Here is a 23,937-nt window from a genome sequence, read left to right as displayed (position 1 = left end):
AAAAAATTAGCACCAAACAAACACAGCAAAACACACTAATGATTAAAACATCTAAATAAAGCCTCTTCGCCAAAGAATGAACAGGAGAAGGCAGCGTGAAAACCGTTTTATTGCACCCATAAAGCACGTCTAGAGAGGAAATTCACATCTAAATGACATTGAGTCGTTGGCCGATTATGTAGTGAAATGAATGGACTGGCTGAGGCGTGTCAATATGTTGTGGGTGATTATCATGGAAATGATTGGGTATTAAAATACGACTGCGGATTCCCTCAAGTATCCAGTCAGGGAAAGTGTTTTGTAATTAAACTCTTTATGTGGTGATATGTAATTCATGTATGTAAAGCATATTTAAATGTGATCACAAGCAGAATCTCAAACAGAAGAAAAACACTCTCATTTCTAAGTTACTACTTTTTAATTTCTTTTAAAACTAAAGGGATAAAATATGTTAATTTCACAGGAGATCAAATATTAAGTATTTGCTATTGAATAAAAAAAATAATAATTTAAAAAGGCTGTTGCAAACATCAAAGTAATCCCACAGCAAGCGGTAGATGTTTTCTGGCTGTCAGCCACACACACACACACACACACACACACACACACACACACACACACACACACACACACGCACACACACACACCCTGTGGCTCTGTCGCTCTCTAGTGGAAATACATAATAAATGCAACACACTTCTTGCAGCTGATTTACAACTTACAAAAGGCCCAAAAATGTGGGTATATAAGGCGGGGGTTTACCAACTTCTTGATGCAAAATACGCTCAAAATATGGTGATTCCTTTGCGAAGGACCTCTTTCCCAAAATACAAAGGCTGCAATATAATTAACAAAAATGAGAAAACAAAGCAATATATATATATATATATATATATATATATATATATATATATATATATATATATATATATATATATATATATATATATATATATATATATATATATATATATATATATATATATATATATAGTGTATTATAATATAAAGACAATATATTCTTTAATTGTTTAAAGCACTTAAGGCAAAAAATTCAGTTAATAAATTATTTAAAATAATTTTAGAACAAATAAAGAAATAATGAATAACATTTATTTGTATCGTTTTTTCACAATAATAGTAAAAAGCATCTTTTAAATTGATTTTCTTATTGTTTTTAATATAAAATTTGCAACTGATCCCCTAGTACCCCTTTTGTAAACATTCAATAAATAAATGCATCTTTTTTTGAAAACTTAAGGCCCTTTAAAAGTCATTGTATATATACATAGTAAAATAAATAAATAAATAAATATATATATATATATATATATATATATATATATATATATATATATATATATATATATATATATATATATATAATAAAAATGAAACAGGAATTTCTGGTTTTATTTATTTTTTTTATTATAGAAAAAAGGGTTGAAAAGTACAAGAGAATATTTTGTGCAAAATCTAAATGTGCCACTCTCAGTTCATGTAATTGCTTATTGACTTTGCTGTGGCTAAATGGCACATTTAGATCTTGCATGCACTCTTAAAAACAAAGATTCTTGATTAGCATTGATGGTTCCTTGAAGAACTTTTATTGTCCCTGGAACCTTTCCATTGCACAAAACATTCTTCATATTGGAAAAAGGTTCCTTAGATTATTAAAATGTTCTTCATAATAAGAAAAATAATGGTTCTTTAAGGAACAGTTCAATGAAAGGTACTTTGAGGAACCAAAAATCGTTCTTATCTGGGCGGAAAAAAACTCCTTTTTGGAGCCTTTGTTTTTAAGAGTGTAGTTCATGTTGCAATCCTTCTTAATGGAAAACACATGTTTTTCCCCAGTCTAAGCGAGTGTGTGTTTACTGGATGCCTGTCTCTAAAGCTGCAGCAGGGAAGGGACTATAGTCAAGTCCAGGACAGGAGATCTATGTCTGGACCTGCACAGAGCTCAAGTCCTTCTCATAGTCTTTCTCAGACTCTGTCGGGACTGTTGACTTAATCGTCTCCACCGCACAGGCTCAGCAGGGCCTTCTGGTAGTCTCCCTTTGTGTGCTCCTAAGAACATTAAACAGATAAAAAGCAATCCATATTTAGAGGCTTCTCAATATCTGATCCTAAAGGATCGGTTTTCTATGGAAGCTTGTTTCCGCCACAGAAACAAAAGGTAATTGCGACTTTTTATCTTACAATTCTGACTTTTTTTCTTGCTATTGCAAGTTCACATCTCGCTATTCTGACTTTTTTTCTCGCAACCGTAAACTCACGATTGCAAGTTATAAAGTCATTTTTGCAAGATATGAAGTCACAATTCATCTATCAACAATAGATACAATTGTGATTTTTAAAGTCAGAATTGTGAGATTTAAACTCGCAGTTGTGAAAAAAAAGTCAGAATGGTGGGATATAAACTTGTAATTGTGAGAAAAAAGTCAGAATTGCGAGATATAAACTCGTAATTGCATTGCGAGATATAAACAAGTTAGCCTGGTCTTACCAGACTCGTACATTGCATTTGTACATAGAGTCTGGCCGCTCTTCATTGACAAGTGTTTATTTCCGCGAAGGCGGGTACTCTGTAGAGGTTTAAAACTATTGGATGTGCCCTGAGCCACACTGGATCTGCCATAACAAATCGCTAACATTTGCTCGTGACGTATGTCATGCGCCATTCGCCTGTTTCACACAAATCCGTCAAAATAAATGTGCAGGCCTCAGTGATAAAACCATAGGATAAAACCTAACATTATTCATGGTGGACGGGAGAGTTTTGTGATCGGAAACGCGCTGATCACGTGGTCCGTGACATGATTGTATACTGTAAAAAAAATATATGCTTAGTATGATAAGAATAAATGCTGCCGTAAATAACGGCCCAATTCAAATGTTTACGTGCTTTTATTTTAATTTCTTTGAGCGGTGATGAAATATATTGCTTTTGTAAATACTTGCCAGCATTTTAAAGAAATCCAGAGTCTAGAAAAGCATCCAAATAACAGCAAAATGCCACCGTACGGTGTTCTGCAGTGGTGTAAAAAGATATAGAGTGAATTGTGAAGTGATATATTCTTGAAAACTCAGAGATGTGGATTCGGACAGCTATGTAACCACCACACAACCTTGGTGTTTGTCAAAAGCAGTAGTTATTTGGCCGGTGATTTTTATGTGGGTGGTGGGAAATGGACGGCAATCAAATAACTGACTAGCCCCTGTAAATTAAATGATGGCAATACTTCCGAACCCAACGGGAAAAATTACCATCAGAATAGGGCTTCAGCAACTCCTTTACCACTATGGAGCGAGCTAGAAAAACAAACTTTTCCCGAATTCACCCTGTTGGGGAGGAGGGCCACCAACAAACCTCAGCAATGATTGTTATTGCTCCGGCTTTAACTTCAGGATATTCGGCAGCGGTGCCACAACGGTATGAATGGTTTCTTCGTTCGCATCTTTCTCCGCCACCATTACTGAACTACAACTCAAACTAGCGCACGACATCAACATCATCGTTCTCAGCGACTCCCTCTGTTCGCTGATTGTACCGGTACAAATTTGTTCGGAGAAAACCTAAGAATACACTGCAGTCCCAGATATAGTATTGAAGGAAAATGAAAATTGAGCGGAAGTACGTATGAGGGCAGAGCCAGGCTATAAACGAGTAGTTGCGAGAAAAAAGTCAGAATTGGGAGATATAAACCCATAATTGCAAGAAAGTCAAAATTGCAAAATATTCACTCATAATTGTGTGAGGGGAGCAAAAAGTCAAAATTATGATATAACCCCTTAATTGGGAGTTTGTATCTCACAATTCTGGCTTTATTTTCAAGTTTGTATCTCAAAATTCTGGCTTTATTTTTTAGATTTGCAACTTTATTTCTCAGAATTGTGAGATATAAAGTCACGATAACCTGCAAGCTTCCATAGTTTTCCACCTTGGTATACAATAGTTATAAAACAATATTACAGGAACGTACAGCAATGGTCTGGTACAGAGACTTCCCGTGGTGGGTCTTGAACTCTTGTCTGATCTTCTTGAGGTCCACCTCGCATCGGGACACTATGATCCGAGTCAGCACCTTTTCATTCGCTCCTTTGCTCTAAAAGACACAAATACGTAAGATTAAAAGAGTAGCGCACCGCCTGATGCAATTCTACTGCAAGACATCTGAAACATCCACAGATGCATTACAGATGAACTTTGTAATACTTTCTTCCAAGTCCATGAAAGTATAAAAAAAGTGTTGGTAGATGAAACGTATTTTACCTTCATGGCCTCTTGCAGTCTGTTGGCGAAATACAGCTGTTTGTTTTCAAAGCACTGAACTGAGGAAGAGAAGATGTGGAAATTAGATTCAGCTGCTGGGTTAATAGTAGCTTTCTGGCTCATAAAAAACTACTTGGATTTGACTTGAAGCCTTTTCTAAAGACTTTTGTGACGTTTTAAGGCCATTTAAAAAAATTACCGACCCCAAACTTTTGGAACGCTTATGCATATGCTAAAGTACAGATAAAGGTTGACAAATTTAACATGTACTGGTATATTTTAGACATTTAAAATTCAATTTTTCTTCCTGCAAACTGGACCAAAAATATTGATGATTAAGAATGAAAATGTCCCTCGTCTAAAAGTATAAATTACCACCTCCATTTGACTAGCATTAGCAAGTAGCTAATCATGTTTTTGCTGTTTTTCTTTGGTTTCACTAGTGCTCTTACTTTATTTCCTGTTCTAACCTTAATTTATAAAAGCAAGTGGCTGAAATTTAGCGATTAGATATATATATATATAAAAAAAAAAAAAAAACAGATGAGCACTTAACCCTATCCCGCCCTAATTTCCTGTTTCAACAGGACATACTGGAAGGAAAACTGAGCTTCATGGAGCCTTCAATGCAAAGTCTCACCCAAGGTAAGGAAGGACTTCTCCAGATCTCCTTTCACCTCTTTGCGGATGCTTTCCTGCATGTCATATGGGCTGTAGCTCTTGTATCTGTCAAACACTGTAAATGGAAACACAACATTCGCATTAACTATATGTATTCTACTATCTTATGAGATGCAAAAAGAGTTTTAAAAGGCTCTTGAACCTTTCTGGAGATGAGGAACGCTTCTCTCAGACATGATGGAGATCCAGCACTTCACATCAGTGCCTTTCCGTTTGACTCCAGCCTCATACAGAGCCTGCACAGAATATAAATATAGTGACAATTACAATAAATGTAAATAAATAGTGTATGAATAAATATTATATAAATATAACATGTTTATATATAGAACTTACTCGTGCATCTTCATCGATTTTCTGGTAGTCAATGACGGAGCTGGGTTCATCCCTCTTGGTCTGATGTGCGATGGGGCCATGTGTCCATCATGTTAAATGACAAATTATATGTTAAACAAATCTTCAGGATCTTAATTCAGACTTTTAAATGGTTCTACATACTATTTAAAGCACATGAGAAAAGTTGACCCCACCTGAACCAGAGCCAGTAGAAGTTTGGCAAAGTCTCCTGAAGTATCTCCTGCCACATCCTTCTCCAGGTCCTTCTTGAAAACTGCAATAAGGCACGCAGGTTTATATCACAACCACATGCTCCTAATAATAAGTGCACTTAAATACTCCCATACTCACATTCCTTGTAGACTTTCTTAATATCAATGAGCTCGGCACTGCTTCGAGAGCAGACGATCTCAATCAGAGACTCTTCATCTGTTCCAAGACCCTAAAAAAAACACACAAATAGAACCATGACTATGTAGATTTCACTCCCATTTCTTTAAAGAGGCGATATTATACCCTTTTAAAAAGTATTTTAGGTCGACTAAATAGATTTTTATTCTTGAATGTTCAAAAAAACAATTTTTCACATGTGACATTGTTGTATCTCTTCCCAGTCTGTCAGTAACTCTCTTTTTTTTTAACTGAAAAGTACTGTGTGCTCTGATTAGTCCGCTGGATCAGTGTGTTGTGATTGGTCAACTGCTTTGAGCATTTTTGGGGGAAAAAACTTTACACACTACTCAACCAGGCCATGCCCTTTTTTTCACGGATACCTTAAGCAGGAATTATTAAATGAGGAATATTGTGATGTGTTCGTTCCCGAAAGAAAACGCAAGACTACAATCAAAGCGTTTCAGGCAGTTCAGAAACGGTGTGCACTGATAAAGAGAACAACTCCTTTTGGAGTGAATTTTTGCTTTGTAAATTTGCAGAAACATTTGGAGCCACTAAAAGGACATGGTGATGGAAAAAATATGAGCGGGGAGGATAAAATATATTTCAAAGCTTTTTCATTATCTCCTTTACAAAACATTTGTGTTCTCTATGAGCAAAATTGCGAGATATAAACTGGATATGCACAAAGAAAAGTCAGAATTGAGACTCGTAATTGTGGAAAAAAAAGTCAGAATTGCAAAATATAAATTCGTAATTGCGAGATATAAACGTGGAATTATAAGACAAAAAAGGCAAAATTGCTAAATATAAACTCATAATTGTGAGAAAAAAGGCAAAATTGCAAGATGTAAAATCGTAATTACAAGAAAAAAAGGCAAAATTGCAAAATATAAATTTGTAATTGCGAGTTATAAAGTCAGAATTGCGAGATATAAACTTAGAATTATGAGAAAAAACGCAAAATTGCTAAACATAAACTTGTAATTGCGAGTTATAAAGTCAGAATTGCAAAACATAAACTAATAATTGGGAGAAAAAAGTCAGAATTGAGATTAAAACTCGTAATTACAAGATAAAAGGCACAATAAGCGAGTTATAAAGTAAAAATAGCAAAATATAAACTTGTAATTGCGAGTTATAAAGTCAGAATTGCAAAGCAAACTCACAATTGCAAGAAAAAAGGGAAAATTGTGAGATGTAAATTGTAATTGCAAGAAAAAAAACGCAAAATTGTGATATAAACTCGTAATTGCAAATTATAATGGCAAAATTGCGAGATTTAAACTTGCAATTACGAGAAAAAAGGCAAAATTGCGATATATAAAATCGTATTTGCGAGAAAAAAGGCAGAATTGAGAGATTTGAAGAGCACATTGCCGGTTAAATTTTTTTCCGAGATGAATATAATCCTTGTATGAAAATGCAATATGAAAAGGTAATGCAGGATTTTTTTTAAAGACATATATATATATGGCTCAGTGCAGAATAGTTTGGTATTCAGTAGAAATCAGTGTATTTTCGGTAGTTTTTTATTTCAATTTATCATTGTCAAGGAAAATTATTATGTGTCTAGCCTGTCAGGACATCGAGTCCACAGGTTTCCTAAAAAAAAAGTTAGAAAAGCTGCATGGTGGCGTTTTGTGCAGGTGAAGAGACGGGACTTCACTTCTGTATCTGCTTTGACATGCGGTGGTGTGTGTTTACTTTACACGGCGGATTATCATCGCCGTAACTAAGGCGGGCGCCGGGCGTATACAATAGATACGAGCTTTCGCGTTAAACAGAGACTCAATGTTGCTGCAATTGCTTCAGATAGAAAAAAAATATTTGTGTGCGCGTGTGTGTGAAAAAGGCACGCTGTATGGTTGCAGCCACTGAGCTATAGCATAATAATACTCATAGATCTAGCCTATGTGACATGGTTGTGCAATAAACAATAGGGGACAGCCATACGCTGGTGAAAATCGAGCCGACTCCCACATTTTTTATGATTTTTCATGTTTAATAAATATTGTGAGATCGGGAGGTGCGAGAAACATGCTCGGCTCATCTCGTATTTCCCACGATGTCCATGCGAGAGACAAAAAATTATCTGCGAGCTCGTATGACAGCAAAAACCACACTATGTAATGTACGCCCAGCTTTAACGTTTAGTGTGGACGGATATTAACAACTGTGACTTATGCCAGATGGTCAAAACTTATTATTAATTTCTGTTATTGTATCTATACTCCTAGATGACCAATACCAGCTTTGCGATTGCCTGATACATGATAATTATCTGTAAAGTATTGTAATCTGAGCACAGTGTTAGCGTATAATGTCATGAGCTAACTGCTCTCTCACCTGCTCTGCTTTCCACGGTTTCTCCTCACACAACAATTAATTTCCTCTAATCGTTGTTCTGTCTAATCCTGGCCTGTCCCTTATTGTGTGTCATAATTGTATGGCTGTGGTCTGCCATATGAGTATTAATAAACATTTATAATTTCATCAGCGTCCAAACTGTCATTGCGATCCATTGTTTTCCTATCATTGAAATTCACAGCACTCCCTCTCGTTATGTCACCTCCAGTTTGGGCATTTTTAGACGCGGAAGTAAAATGTTCACACAAAAAGGACTCAAAAAGCCTTATTAGCGTATTTACAAGTATATTTTAAAGAAAATCTAGGTCCTATGTTATTTTTCTGTACACTGACTCACTGGAGTCTCTAACCTGCAATATGCTCTTTAAACTCGTAATTGTGAAAAAGAAAAACGCAAAATTGCAAGATATAAACTCATAATATATATATGCATCTCACAATTCTGGCTTTATTTTTTAAAATTGCAGCTTTATTTAGAGAACAACTCCTTTGGATTGACTTTGTGTTTTGTAAATTTGTAGACTCAAACATTTAGAGCCCCTAAAATGATATGGTGATGAAAAAATATGATATGGGAGGATTAAACACATTTCAAAGCTTTTGCGTTCTCTCCTTCACAAAACATTTTGTGGTTTCTTGAGGGAACGCAGCACTTTTGAGACTAAATGTAAAGTTTTTGGGGAACACAGACATTTGTGAGCGAACTCAAAGTTTCTTGGGGACCGCAAAACATTTGCGAGAGAATGCAAAACCATTACGAATTTTTCCTCTCATTTCATATTTTCTTCCTTCTCCATGTCAATTTTGGCTCGGTACAAATAGCAATATTACACACTAAAGAAAACTGAAAATGTAAAAATTGCATTATAGGTCATCTTCAATGTTCACCTTAATGGAGGCTTTGATTTCAGAGGCATCATACTGGGCTGTGCTCTTCATGAGGCCCAGGATGACTGTTTCCAGTGAGCCAGACAGCGCCCCCTTCAGGGCTGAGATCATATCCTGAGGAAGTGTGAGGAATGAGCATTATTACAAAACATGGAAAGGTTACATAAACACAGAACTACATTTTATATATATATATATATATATATATATATATATATATATATATATATATATATATATATATACTGACCTTCTTGGCTCTCCTTTCATATGCAAAGGCTATTTCTCGCCGTTGGTCATATGTCCGTTTGGTGAGAACATCAATTATGGTTTGCTCATCCACCCCTAAGACAAATAATGTTATATTTATTTTTTAATTTAAAGTGAACTTTTCCATATAAAAATATCATGTAAAACAACCCTTTCTTGTATAGTGATTTAAAAATGTTGGACAAAATCAAATATATTCAATATAATAATTTTCATGTTATATTGATATAAATATAAAAAAGTGTTAACTTTTACATTTATTTAAATGTGATCACCTACTCAAAGAGATTCATTTAAACAATATAATCTTTCTTTCTTGCTTTCTTTCTTTCAACCTTAAATTAAATGTTTAGAAATTATGTTGACTTAATATTTCGGATATATATTTTTTGGAATGTATGGTTAAAGATATTACATCTTGAAAAATCTTAGAAGAATAATCATACAAGAATATTAGTAGAAAGTTTATAAAGTGGAATAGAATTCAAAGCCATTGAATGGGAGGAATCTGGTTGCTGCAATCAGGCGTTGGCCTGAAAATGTTCCACATGCGGTTCATTCGCCTCCAGACAGGATGATGACTCACTTCTACCACTGCTGCCCGTTGTAGCTAATTTTTACTTCATTATGGGCACAGGCTCAGCACACAAAGAAAAAGGGGCGGGTCAAAGCCCACAACCAACCTTGAAAATCTATTGTTTGTTTAATGGCTCACCATCATCAAATTACAGGCTTGAACAAATGGATCTGTCCCCCTTCACATGACAACATCATGTTCCAGTAGAGGGCAGTGGCTCAGCTCTCTTACCTTTAGTTTTGATAGCGGTCTCAATCCTGACAGCATCCTTATCTGGATCAAAGTTAGGAGCTGGTACCACAGTAGGGTACGTGGGCTCCCCCTAGGGTGGAACAATGTGATATAAGTACATAGTGCACACACTTGTATGTGTATGTGTATGTGTATATATATATATATATATATATATATATATATATATATATATATATATATATATATATATATATATATATATATATATATATAATGTGTGTATATATAATGTGTGTATATGTATGTTTTGATACAGTTTACTTATAATTTTTATATAGATTTGTATATGGATTTATATATTATAATTTTGATTTGTAGTTTTAACACAATTGTTTTCAACAATTTGTGTTGTAACATCATATTTGTAATTATTTTTTTAATGAATTTACTTGATAAAAGTTTTTTTTCTACAGATATATATATATATATATATATATATATATATATATATATATATATATATATATATATAATTAGTTTTGATGTAGTTTTAATATATTTTTTAATAATAATAATTTATATTAAATATTTGTTAAAAGTTGTTTCATTTCTGTAATTATCACTATGTGAAATGTAATATATAATAATCATTTTACTAGCTAGCTTTATTTTCTCTAAATTATTTATATATACATATATTTAAAAAAAAACTTTTTTAATTACTATATATTTTAATATACTTATAAATTCTGTTTAATTTGCATAGTTTATTATATATATATATATATATATATATATATATATATATATATATATATATATATATATATATATATATATATATATATTACAAATATTTATATTAATGGGGGAAAACTGTGGAACCTTGTTTTTCTTGTTTCGGAAACCAGTTTTCATATAAAATGGAATAAAAAAGCTTGTATTAACTTACACCACCTATCTGGAGAGTCAGCTGCCCTAAGAACTCAGAAACCAAAGCCATCCTGGACTTCCTGTGGAGAGTAGCCACACCTATTAATTTCCATGATATTTTGCTTTATGTGCTGTAAATTGAATGACAAACTGATTTACATTGGTTTTCTGCAACAATAAGTGCACAGAGAGCAGTCTCGGCACTCTGAGTGTCCTGTCACATGCTTTAGAGAGTTATGTAATGCTGAATAGCACAGAGGGCATGTTCGTTCTCAGGGAGAACAGCACTTCATGGCCCCATCTTGTGTTTAGAAAAACTTAGTCATCTCATCCTTCCAAAGTGAACCATGAGTCATAAAACACACTTTTCTAACACAAAACACATAATCAAGAAAACAGACTCTAAGAAGGAACAGATACGTAAAGAATAGTCAATTCACGTTTGATTTCTGCCTTTTTACTATTAACCTCTTTTTAAATGATTAACTTTTAGTATTATCTGTAATGCTAAAACCCCCCAAATGCTTGACAAACATTCTGTAAAAAAATGTAAATAAAATATGGCAACAAGTTATAGTTGATGTGCAGTAGTTGCTATGTAATTAGACAACAACAGAAGCAGTAAACAGTCATTTTAAAAACCAGCATCTGGTAAAAGCTAAGCAAACAGACACACCCATGACACTGCATGATGGGAAAATTCTTTAAAGCAAGTGAGGCAGATCTATCCATTTCACAGTCATGTCTCACAATGGTTAGTTTTAACACAAGGCTGTATGTAGCCTGTTGAGTCTTTTTAATTTGGAGAAATCGGTTTAAGTGCATGCCAAGATGCTAATGTTAAAAGAAAAAGAAAGTTTAGCTTAACATATATTGTACTTTTAACCTAACACCTTTAGTGTTTATTTTATTTAAAAAAGTGCCTTAATGAGAACAGAAGTACTAAAGAAACAAGATGTGTACTTACTTTAGTGATCAACAGATCTCAGATGCTGTGCAGAACAATCCCAGCTATGGACTGTGAGATGGGTGTGGTGGTTAAATACCAGAGGCGGTACAGGAGTCTCGAGGTCTTGTCCTCAAATGAAGGTGGGCTCCACCCCTCTATGACACGCCCCTCTCACTCTGTCTAACATATCACGGTCTAAAGAGAACCTCTTAGAGTGTGAAAGGAAATAGGAAACTGTGGCTTGTGGTTTCTTATCTGAATAAAAATTAAGGATTTGCCATTGTTAAGTGGTGACTTCAAAGTCTTAGAGTCTTAAAGGGATATACTCAAAATGTCACATTTATGTAATTTCAAACATGACATTCTTTGTCTTTGGTGACAAGCGTTGCCAACTAAAACTATTAAAAATGTAGTCCCCCTGTGGTCAATAATTTTATTCCTTAAAACTCATCTTTGATCACAAAAATTACATATCTAAACGTTTTTCCTGTGGAAAAAAATAAACTTAAAATAGCTTGAAAGTAACTACACCCTTGATTAATGTAGTATACACAGATTCATGAATATGCAAATGAGCCCCGTCTCCACTCACTCACACCAGTTCAGAGATCCACTCGGCTCTTTACAACGTCGGACACATCATGGTAAATTAATATGATTAGCCTTTTGCTTGACTACGTAATTAAACGATTAATAATGTGTTGCTAATGTTACAAAAACAATACTGTTTGTCATCTCAGAGTTTGCTGCCTTCTAAAAACAGCATCCTTATGGTGTGTACACCAAAAGCAAAGCGAACATTCGTTTTTCGCGTCACTCGCTCAAATAAAAACATTGCGTGAAGACTGTTTTCACGCACATCATCAACAACATGTCTTTCTGCCTTTTTTTCCATCATCAAACTGGTTGGAGATAACAGCTATAGCTGCTCTGTATCTGTTGTGGAAGTCCCAAATATAGCTGAAAGCCAAACTGCGACGTGTCAAAGTTCACAGCACCATCCAGAGGTGCATACAACTCTAGGACATCTCCAGTGATTGTGCTTTGATGACAACCGCTTAAAGCACCACCATTAGAAACACTTTGAACATCAGTGGAGAAAGGCATATAGTTCATCATAACATCATGATATACATAATTATATACATTAATAATAATAATACATATAGCTGCGAGCAGACATTACCGAGGCCAAGCGCAACAAAAGCAAACAAAGAAGCTAGCAGCAGACCAACTGCAAAAATGAGTATAGACATTGGAGACAATTTTTAAGCAAAAATTTTGAAACCCCATTTTAATACATTGAGTTGTGTAGTGTCAAAGTTTACTTATAGCGCCACCAAGAGGCATAATCATACCAATTTTTTTTGTGTCCTTGGAGTGAGACCATAGATTTGTGTGTCAATTTTAGTGAAAATATCTAATTTAGTTTTGGAGTTATAGACATTTGTGAGTGTGTATATTGTTGCAGCCACTGAGCTATATAGCCTAATAATACTCATAGATCTAGCCTATATGATGTGGTTGTGCATGATTTGGCAATAGCAGACAGACATACGGTGGTGAAAATCGCACCGACTCCCCGAATTTTTTAAACATGCTTAAAAATTATCGTAAGGTCGGGAGGTGCTCCTAACATGGTCGGCTCGTTTCGCATTTCCTCTCACATGGTGCGTGCCACGACCATACGAGCATCCACGTGATTTCTCATGAGAGAAAAAAATCGTCTGCAAGTTCGTACGACAGCAAAAATCACACCGTATACGCCCACCTTAAGAGGCCTAAAGTGTACCCCCAAAAAAATCCCCCACACCGTTACACCACCACCAGCAGCCTGCACAGTGGTAACAAAGCATGATGGATCCATGTTCTCATTCTGTTTATGCCAAATTCTGACTCTACCATCTGAATGTTTTAACAGAAATCAAGACTAATTGGACAAACTGTAGCCTCTTTTTCCTATTTGTAGTGGAGATGAGTGGTAACCGGTGGGGGCTTCTGCTGTTGTAGCCCATCTGCCTCAAGGTTGTGCATGTTTTGGCTTCACAAATGCTTTGCTGCATACCCCGGTTGTAACGAGTGGGTATTTCAGTAAAAGTTGCTCTTCTATCAGCTTGAATCAGTCGGCCCATTCTCCTCTGACCTCTAGTATCAACAAGGCATTTTCGCCCACAGGACTGCTGCATACTGGATCTTTTTCCCTTTTCACACCATTCTTTGTAAACCCTTGGTTTGTGGAAATGGTGAAATACTCAGACCGGCCCATCTGGCACCAACAACCATGCCACCCTTAAAATAGCCCATTCTGGCCCATTTCCCATTCTGACATTCAGTTTGGAGTTCAGGAGATTGTCTTGACCAGGACCACACCCGTAAATGCATTGAAGCAACTACCATGTGATTGGTCGATTAGATAATTGCATTAATGAGAAATTGAACAGGTGTTCCTAATAATCCTTTAGGTTAGTCTCTCTCTCTCTCTCTGTGTGTGTGTGTGTGTGTATTTATATATATATATATATATATATATATATATATATATATATATATATATATATATATATATATATATTCAGAGAATTGTTAATGATATGCTAAAATCTGCCCACATGTTGTCGTGGTTGGTTTAAAAGTACTTTGTGCTGTAAGAAACTGCAATGCAAAATACTCAGCAATGTTGGCTTATGAATTTGCACATGGTTTGTCTTAAATCATATTAAAAACACCACATAGACATATATACAACATAACTTCATTTACAGCACAGGGGGATTACATTTTCAGAAATTGAAATAAATATTTAAAATAGATTTATAGATCACAATCACACAGTTTGCTTTCAGCTAACTGAAATAAGTTTAAGCTTAAGTACAATAATTACTAGAACTGAGAAACAATGGTGATGTTACTTCGTAAAGAAAAACTTTACACGACTTTAGACTGAACACATAATATCAATGCACATGATGTCGGCATTTTCACAAATTCACATTTTTGTAATTTATACAGAGCGCTTCAAAACCCATTTTCAAAAGTTTGCATTTTCAGGCCTCCAAAACGCATCGTGTAAATGAATGGCTAAACGCATAAAAAAAAAAACTCATATTTTTAGTTTTAAAAAAAGTGTTGTATAAACGGACCCTAAAACTTGACTAAAATGAAAATACCAAAATAGAAGCAAATTCAAAATATTAATCAATTCTATAAATAGCATATAAATAATAGTTAACATCACAGGAAAATTTGCAGTGCGCATCGGGCACGTCATATTTCTCTGTTAACCAGAGAATTTCTCGTCAAGAAAAAAATGGCTACTTGGTGAACTGTGAAAAGTTACAGTTGGGGAGTCAAGTTTTTCAGGATTCCTGTAGGATCTCATCCGTTTAAATTTTTTTTTTTTTTTTTTTTTTTTTTTTTTTTTTTTTACATTTACAAAAGCTAACAAACAGCAAGCTATTAAACAGTCAGACTGGGACAATGCTACGGTCAAAGGGGCTCGTGTTTGTAGAGGCTCAAAGTAGGAGAATAATTTAAGCTATAAACCGTATAATTACAATATAAATAGAAAAAAATATATTTAAATACCAACAGAGCTGAAAATAACACTTAGCGAAGAAACTCATAAGGGATTGAGAAGTCATTCATTTGTTTGTATTTATTTGTATTATTTCATTGTAATTGTACTTTATTTATTCATTTAATCTTGCACAAACAATATAAATTTGTACATTTCTAGTCATTGTCTGTGTTTTATATGTGCCTTATAAATACTTGCCCTCTGTAGTGAACTTAAGCTAATGTTCCATTACCTGGTGCTCTGAAATTCAGTGACTAAGCCATGAAAAGGGAAAAGTGGTGGTAGTTAGCCACAGACTAGCGCCAACATTGTGACAACAACGGTTAAGCCATGGCAAGTAAACACAATGTTTTCTGTAAACTGTAGACTGATTTAATAGTTAGGTGAAGTTCAATATCTGGCTAATAATTGTGACCTGTGGCATGCTACAGACTTAGCAGACTAGCTTTACATTAGCGCTATTTTACTATGACAACAGTAGATTGCATCGTTTTTCTGACCCCATGCTGCGCGTGCACCTAATCTAGGTTTTCAGTACTTACAAACATTGAAAAGGTTTATAACTCTAGGTGGAAGTGGAACACAAAATAATATCTCACAGTTGTGTACATCTTTTTATATAAATGTCTTCGTTTTATTGTTCAGACAGTTAAAGCGAGTAGGCTTCAATGTTTTTAAATATGAAGCATAAAATAATTCAATATTACATAAATACTATATATAAAAATATAATAAATAAATCAATAATACTAAAATATAAAAATTAGACATGAAACAAGGCACATGGATGTGTTCAGAGCTACACAAATACTAAAACACCCTTTTTGACCCAAAGGTCAGAGCATGGTGACAATCCAAACAGCTGAGCGCTTGCTCTAGTGGGTCTTGTGTCAGTTCATAATATTATACCCTGGGCAAAAGCACATTAATTTATGATTCACGTTTGCTCAACAACTGTGTAGATGATATGATTATTTTAAACACACCTACCAGCAAGGTGAGAGCAGATGATGACATCGCAGAAACGCTTAGTTTAATGATCGCAAATGAAGTTTAAGCTAATTGGAGCATCATACTCGCTCAAAATTGTTGTGTTCAAAATGAAAAAGGACATTTTTATTAGATATATAGCGTGCGGTCACTAATAATAGTGTTTTATGACCCACAAGCAAAGGTGTCTAGGGTTTAAAAAGATTAAGTGAAGTGTAAAAACAAAATGCTATTAAGGACAAAAGCTTAGGCCGCACAACAAGGGCACCTTATAGTGCACCTTGAACCCAGAAAAAAAAAGTTTTTCGAATTTTGTATTTTTTCATGTCATTAGATTGTTAGGAGCATAAGAAACGAATGGACACATTTTTTTGAAAAATTATATTGTATTCATATGTTAAATGTCCTCTGTAGTTTTTTTAATGAAATGAAATTGCATGTATAGGCAAAAACAATGGGATTTATTTTTAATTTACGAATACATTTTTAAGTGTCAGGATTTTTTTCAAAACTTTTTTTTAAAGATGATTCTGAGCTTTTTTATAAAAGATATAACTGAATGCTTTGACATACCATCTTACTTTATGCAATATATGGGTAGCCATACTTGGATTTTCCCATTCAATACAATGTATCGATACACTTCATCTAATTTGCAAATTATTGTGTTCTGTGTAATAAGGGTAGTAATGATTGGCAACATTTTCATAATAATATGTAATATTTCATAGGAATATTGATATGTAATTTATTTCCGTATTTACTGTTTGTGTCTCCAAAATGCCCGATAAACATGATTTAAGTCCTGGTGTCCTCTACAGTGGACATTTATGAAATCAATGCCCTGTTTTGTCACAAAGTCATATTTTGATTAGAAACCCCATAACATTTTCCTGAGATGTTGAATTATAACAAACAATTAGAAAATGAATCAGATTTAAATTATAATTATACAAAATATTATCATATTTCCATAAGAGTGCTTAACATTAATGTCAGCCATTTTTAACGTCCAAGAAGTTGTTGTTGTCCTGGTGAAACCTCCAAACATTTGGTATCTGTGCAAAGCCCTGAATCTGCTCTATGAAGGACATCCTGACTCAAAGCTGTGACGTGTGTGATGTCACAGAAACTCACTAAAATATAATGCCCACTACAGTGGACAAAAGTCTATTACTGTGTCCCAGGAGGAAAATTATGTTGAAAATTAAATTAAATTGCTACCTGTTTCAGCCGCATATATGGTTATTGGAAAATGAAATCATTATAGTTTTTTTTTTTTTGAACAGTGACAAGCTGGAATGAAAACAAAGTACAGATAATTGCATGAAAATGTAAAAATGCGGCTGAAAATGAGTTACTCCAGTAAAGTATAGATACCCAAATTTCTACTTAAAGGTAGGGTAGGTAAGAATTGGTTAAAAAACTTTAACGTTTAAACGTTCTTTATATATCAATACATAATTAAAATGTAAGTACTCTAAAAAAGAAAGTATACAATTTGAGTTTCTGTAGACCTCTCACGACTGATTTAAAGACAGCTCATTATTTCCATTCACTCCACCTTCTTCCTTCTGGGCTCTTTCCAAAGCTACGCCCCCAAAACACATGAACGCGCCTCACCGGCCGCTCAGCTGGAAGACGCTTTATTTACCTGAGACGAGCGGTGTGCATGTAGTCACATCATGTCAGAATCACATGTAATAAAACATCTAACTTTATCAGTATGAATATAAACAAATAAGAGGTTTTTTAGTACTCACTATCAAGCTAGAATACCGATACTGGTAAAGTTTAAAATATATTTTTGTTTAATTCAGTAACGAGCTAGTTATATTTATAAGGCATAACATCAGTTATATTGTAATAAAGATGAATTTCGTGTAAGATTCATAACATATACAGTGTTTTGCATGTAAGAATTTCCATGATGAAAGCATTGTTGAGTTGATTAGTAGTAGCTAAAGCTAACTTAGTTCTAAAAAAAAGTTGGTGGATGCAGTGTACTGGCTTTTACACATGCATTTTGTTATCTAAAGTTAAATTTTGCGCAATTCAACACGACAGCGATCAACTTGAACTAAGCATATTGAGTATTTATCATCTCTACTAATGGCTAAGTGTATAAAATTGTAACTTTATGCTAAGTAATGTTATGCTATATTAGGCAGCTACATGTGCTAGTGATACATGCTTCATGAAAACAAACCAAAAAAATGTATAATCAAAATGAAAGATTACCTGTCCAGCAGAAATACAGCCAGCAATGAGTCGTTTTTCAGCCCCTTGAGGTCCCTCAGTTCTCAATCGTTGGTACGCCACGCTGATATTTACTTGCGTTTGATTTCTTTGTTTATGCAAAGACTTTTTGCGCATTGCCTTTACATGTAGGCCTACTGTCTTCCTTTTTTTTTTTTTGCATTGTTTGCCTTTGCTGACTGCAAAACCCGGCACCGTGCATTTTGAATGCTTTTGTTCTTCCTAGGGGTGCGCTCATGTGGGCAGAACCTGTAGCTGGTTGCCATGGTAGCGAGAGAGAGTGACAGTCACCCAAGCCAATCACTTGTTTCGGCCCGAACAAACATAATGAGCGGTGTTTATTGCAGATTAAAAAGTCTTAGAGTCACTCAATTTTTATCCTCTCTTTTTCAGAGTATTTACATTTTAATTATGTATTGACATATAAAGAAAGTTTAAACAAATTTGGACAAAAGTGTAGATCATTCCTACCTACCCTACCTTTATGTAAATGAACAAAGTATTTTTTCTTTGTTACTTGCCCACAAGTCACAAAACAATGAATTTTGGCAGAACAATGGCGTTTTACTGGTCGATACAACAGTCGTATTGGATTATTTTTGCCTGCAGAAAAAAAACTATTTGACAAAACCCATGATTAATGTATTCAACAAACTCAAGTGGGATTACAAAGGAACACAAAAACTGTAACATTGAGATGGTCATGTGTTCTCAACATTTATATGTAAATTCTTTTAATTCTTAAAGCCAGTATGAAATGGGAGGGAACATGAATTTCATGTAATGTGCACAAACAAGAATGATCAATTTTGATTTCATTGTGGCTTTTAAGCAATAGCATGCAAACATTAGCATTTAGCTAAATCCATTTCCTGAACAGTCATTATTCATTTTAAGGTTAATGGGTCTTTAAAGGTGCCCTAGAATGAAAAATTGAATTAACCTTGTCATTGCGAAATAATAAGAGTCCAGTACATGGACATCACATACAGTGAGTCTCAAACATCATTGCCTCCCACTTCTTATGTAAATCTCGTGAATCCAAAACTCCACAGAAAAAAAAAAAGTGCTTCTCAACATAAACCCAACCGTGACGCAAGCGTTGGGGATCATTTATATGCACGCCCCCAACATTTGCATCTGTCCAAACATGTTCATTGTCAGGCAGAAATGGAGTATCATCATCAGGTAAACAAGCTGCTCGCATGGACACACTTCATGTTCCAGGCTGTTCAGGAGACCTGAGGACTTGAATTCTACTCTTCCCACAGATAAAAAAAATGTTAACAGTCATGGTTGATGTTTATAATCCGATACCACAACCGTTCGTTTGTTCAGCCCATTTCAAGCAAGCTTCGCTCAGCGTCTTAAACTGAAGAAAGGGGCAACTACAGTGCCTTGCAAAAATATCCGGCCCCCTTGAACTTAGCGACGTTTTGCCACATTTAAGGCTTCAAACATAATGATATGAAACCGTAATTTTTTGTGAAGAATCAACAACAAGTGGGACACAATCATGAAGTGGAACGGAATTTATTGGATATTTCAAACTTTTTTAACAAATCAAAAACTTAAAAATTGGGCGTGCAAAATTATTCGGCCCCCTTAAGTTAATACTTTGTAGCGCCACCTTTTGCTGCGATTACAGCTGTAAGTCGCTTGGGGTATGTCTCTATCAGTTTTGCACATCGAGAGACTGAAATTTTTGCCCATTCCTCCTTGCAGAACAGCTCGAGCTCAATGAGGTTGGATGGAGAGCGTTTGTGAACAGCAGTTTTCAGTTCTTCCCACAGATTCTCGATTGGATTCAGGTCTGGACATTGACTTGGCCATTCTAACACCTGGATATGTTTATTTTTGAACCATCCCATTGTAGATTTTGCTTTATGTTTTGGGTCATTGTCTTGTTGGAAGACAAATCTCCGTCCCAGTCTCAGGTCTTTTGCAGACTCCATCAGGTTTTCTTCCAGAATGGTCCTGTATTTGGCTCCATCCATCTTCCCCATCAATTTTAACCATCTTCCCTGTCCCTGCTGAAGAAAAGCAGGCCCAAACCATGATGCTGCCACCATCATGTTTGACAGTGGGGATGGTGTGTTCAGGGTGATGAGCTATGTTGCTTTTACGCCAAACATAACGTTTTGCATTGTTGCCAAAAAGTTCAATTTTGGTTTCATCTGACCAGAGAACCTTCTTCCACATGTTTGGTGTGTCTCCCAGGTGGCTTGTGGCAAACTTTAAACAACAATTTTTTCTTCTTGCCACTCTTTCAGAAAGGCCAGATTTGTGCAGTATACGACTGATTGTTGTCCTTTGGACAGAGTCTCCCACCTCAGCTGTAGATCTCTGCAATTCATCCAAAGTGATCATGGGCCTCTTGGCTGCATCTCTGATCAGTCTTCTCCTTGTATGAGCTGAAAGTTTAGAGGGAGACGGCCAGGTCTTGGTAGATTTGCAGTGGTCTGATTCTCCTTCAATTTTAATATTATCACTTGCACAGTGCTCCTTGGGATGTTTAAAGCTTGGGAAATCTTTTTGTATCCAAATCCAGCTTTAAACTTCTCCACAACAGTATCTCGGACCTGCCTGGTGTGTTCCTTGTTCTTCATGATGCTCTCTGCGCTTTAAACGGACCTCTGAGACTATCACAGTGCAGGTGCATTTATACGGAGACTTGATTACACACAGGTGGATTGTATTTATCATCATTAGGTCAACATTGGATCATTCAGAGAGCCTCACAGAACTTCTGGAGAGAGTTTGCTGCACTGAAAGTAAAGGGGCAGAATAATTTTGCACGCACAATTTTTCAGTTTTTGATTTGTTAAAAAAGTTTGAAATATCCAATACATTTCGTTCCACTTCATGGTTGTGTCCCACTGTTGTTTCTTCACAAAAGATTACAATTTCATATCATTGTTTGAAGCCTGAAATGTGGCAAAAGGTCGCAAAGTTCAAGGGGGCCGAATATTTTCGCAAGGCACTGTATATTCCTGCAAGCAGTAAGTAGCGATTTATCCACTTATTGACTGTTTAAACAATTTCTGATTAAGTTTCTTAGAGAGACAGGATTGTCTAGATAACGCAAGATGCTAGTACAGTAACAATAGGAAACACCAAGTACCCTACAAAACTAAATAATGTGTCTAATGACAAAGGGTAATATTATTTTATATTACAAAATACAACCGTAGATACTTTGCTTAGATCGTTCACTCGATCCTTCTAGCAAACGTCACCTTTTCCACCATATAAGTTAAAACGACTACACCGTTTTAGATTCAGATTAGGCTACACCACAGTCACTGCGTAGCCTACATTGTGACTAACGTTATATAAACATGCAATATCGTTGACGAAAAAAGACAAGTCTAAAATGTAGACTGAATGACACTTTAAGCAGAATATCTCAAATGGAGATTGATAAAAAATGCAGCTTACTTGTTTGGTGTTTTCAGATCGTCCATGCGCGAGAGAGAGCTCGTGTGCATATGGTTGCCAGATTAGACATGTTTAGGTAAAAACCGGAGAGTATACAGGTTTTTTTTCACAGAAAAGCTCTGTTTGGGGGATTTAATTACTGAAATCTGGCAACCGCACGAAAACGAGCTCTTTCTCTCACACGAATGATCTGAAAACACCAAATAAACAAGCAAGCAGCATTTTGTCAATCTCCATTTGAAATGTTTTGCTTAGTTTCATTCAGTCGGTCTGTGTTCTGTCAGGACAGTCACGAGCCGCTTCACTGAACAGCTGTGAGCTGCTGAAATAAGTCAATCAGAGCAGAGCTCAACGTTAATATTCATGACCCTTCCAAATAAGGCAAAAACAGAGCATTACATCCTAGGGACAATTTGTAAGTTGTAAATGGACCTGTAAAACTGTATCTGGACAATTTTTTTCCCTTAAATAAGCCACATACCCTCTATGTACAGGTCCTTCTAAAAAAAATTAGCATATTGTGATAAAAGTTCATTTTCCATAATGTAATGATAAAAATTAAAATTTCATATATTTTAGATTTATTGCACACCAACTGAAATATTTCAGGTCTTTTATTGTTTTAATACTGATGATTTTGGCATACAGCTCATGAAAACCCCAAATTCCTATCTCAAATAATTTGCATATTTCATCCGACCAATAAAAGAAAAGTGTTTTTAATACAAAAAAAGTCAACCTTCAAATAATTATGTTCAGTTATGCACTCAATACTTGGTCGGGAATCCTTTTGCAGAAATGACTGCTTCAATGCGGCGTGGCATGGAGGCGATCGGCCTGTGGCACTGCTGAGGTGTTATGGAGGCCCAGGATGCTTCGATAGCGGCCTTAAGCTCATCCAGAGTGTTGGGTCTTGCGTCTCTCAACTCTCAGGAGAGTTGGCAGGCCAATTGAGCACAGTAATACAGTGGTCAGTAAACAATTTACCAGTGGTTTTGGCACTGTGAGCAGGTGCCAGGTCGTGCTGGAAAATGAAATCTTCATCTCCATAAAGCTTTTCAGCAGATGGAAGCATGAAGTGCTCCAAAATCTCCTGATAGCTAGCTGCATTGACCCTGCCCTTGATAAAACACAGTGGACCAACACCAGCAGCTTACATGGCACCCCAGACCATCACTGACTGTGGGTACTTGACACTGGGGAGAAGGAAATGCCAAAATGCCTGAAGTCCAGTCTCCCTCCAGACTCGGGCACCTTGATTTCCGAATGACATGCAAAATTTGAGCAACAGTCCAGTGCTGCTCCTCTGTAGCCCAGGTCAGGCGCTTTTGCCGCTGTTTCTGGTTCAAATGTGGCTTGACCTGGGGAATGCGGTACCTGTAGCCCATTTCCTGCACACGCCTGTGCATGGTGGCTCTGGATGTTTCTACTCCAGACTCAGTCCACTGCTTCCGCAGGTCCCCCAAGGTCTGGAATCGGTCCTTCTCCACAATCTTTCTCAGGGTCCGGTCACCTCTTCTCGTTTGTGCAGCGTTTTTTGCCACACTTTTTCCTTCCCACAGACTTCCCACTGAGGTGCCTTGATACAGCACTCTGGGAACAGCCTATTCGTTCAGAAATTTCTTTGTGTCTTACCCTCTCGCTTGAGGGTGTCAATGATGGCCTTCTGGACAGCAGTCAGGTCGGCAGTCTTACCCATGATTGCGGTTTTGAGTAATGAACCAGGCTGGGAGTTTTTAAAAGCCTCAGGAATCTTTTGCAGGTGTTTAGAGTTAATTAGTTGATTAGGTTAATAGCTCGTT

At 35.7% G+C, this 23,937-nt stretch overlaps 1 protein-coding gene across 1 annotated transcript; it reads right to left on the bottom strand.

Moving 5' to 3' along the window:
* Positions 1–1,409: 1,409 nt before the first annotated feature.
* On the bottom strand, positions 1,410–11,969 carry anxa2a (annexin A2a). The gene is made up of 13 exons (XM_067435695.1): positions 11,887–11,969; positions 10,939–10,999; positions 10,023–10,113; positions 9,195–9,289; positions 8,945–9,058; positions 5,645–5,735; positions 5,488–5,567; positions 5,294–5,353; positions 5,100–5,193; positions 4,917–5,012; positions 4,277–4,335; positions 3,987–4,109; positions 1,410–2,070 (listed from the first exon to the last, which is right to left on the bottom strand). The coding sequence occupies exons 2-13, from the start codon at positions 10,987–10,989 to the stop codon at positions 2,011–2,013; spliced, it is 1,014 nt and encodes a 337-aa protein (XP_067291796.1). The 5' UTR covers positions 10,990–10,999; positions 11,887–11,969; the 3' UTR covers positions 1,410–2,010.
* Positions 11,970–23,937: the final 11,968 nt, after the last annotated feature.

This window comes from Pseudorasbora parva, chromosome 25, assembly GCF_024679245.1.
Source record: "Pseudorasbora parva isolate DD20220531a chromosome 25, ASM2467924v1, whole genome shotgun sequence".
NCBI classification, from domain to species: Eukaryota; Metazoa; Chordata; class Actinopteri; order Cypriniformes; family Gobionidae; genus Pseudorasbora; species Pseudorasbora parva.
Note: the sequence above shows the minus strand (reverse complement) of the source record. Positions and strands in the feature narration are given on the sequence as shown.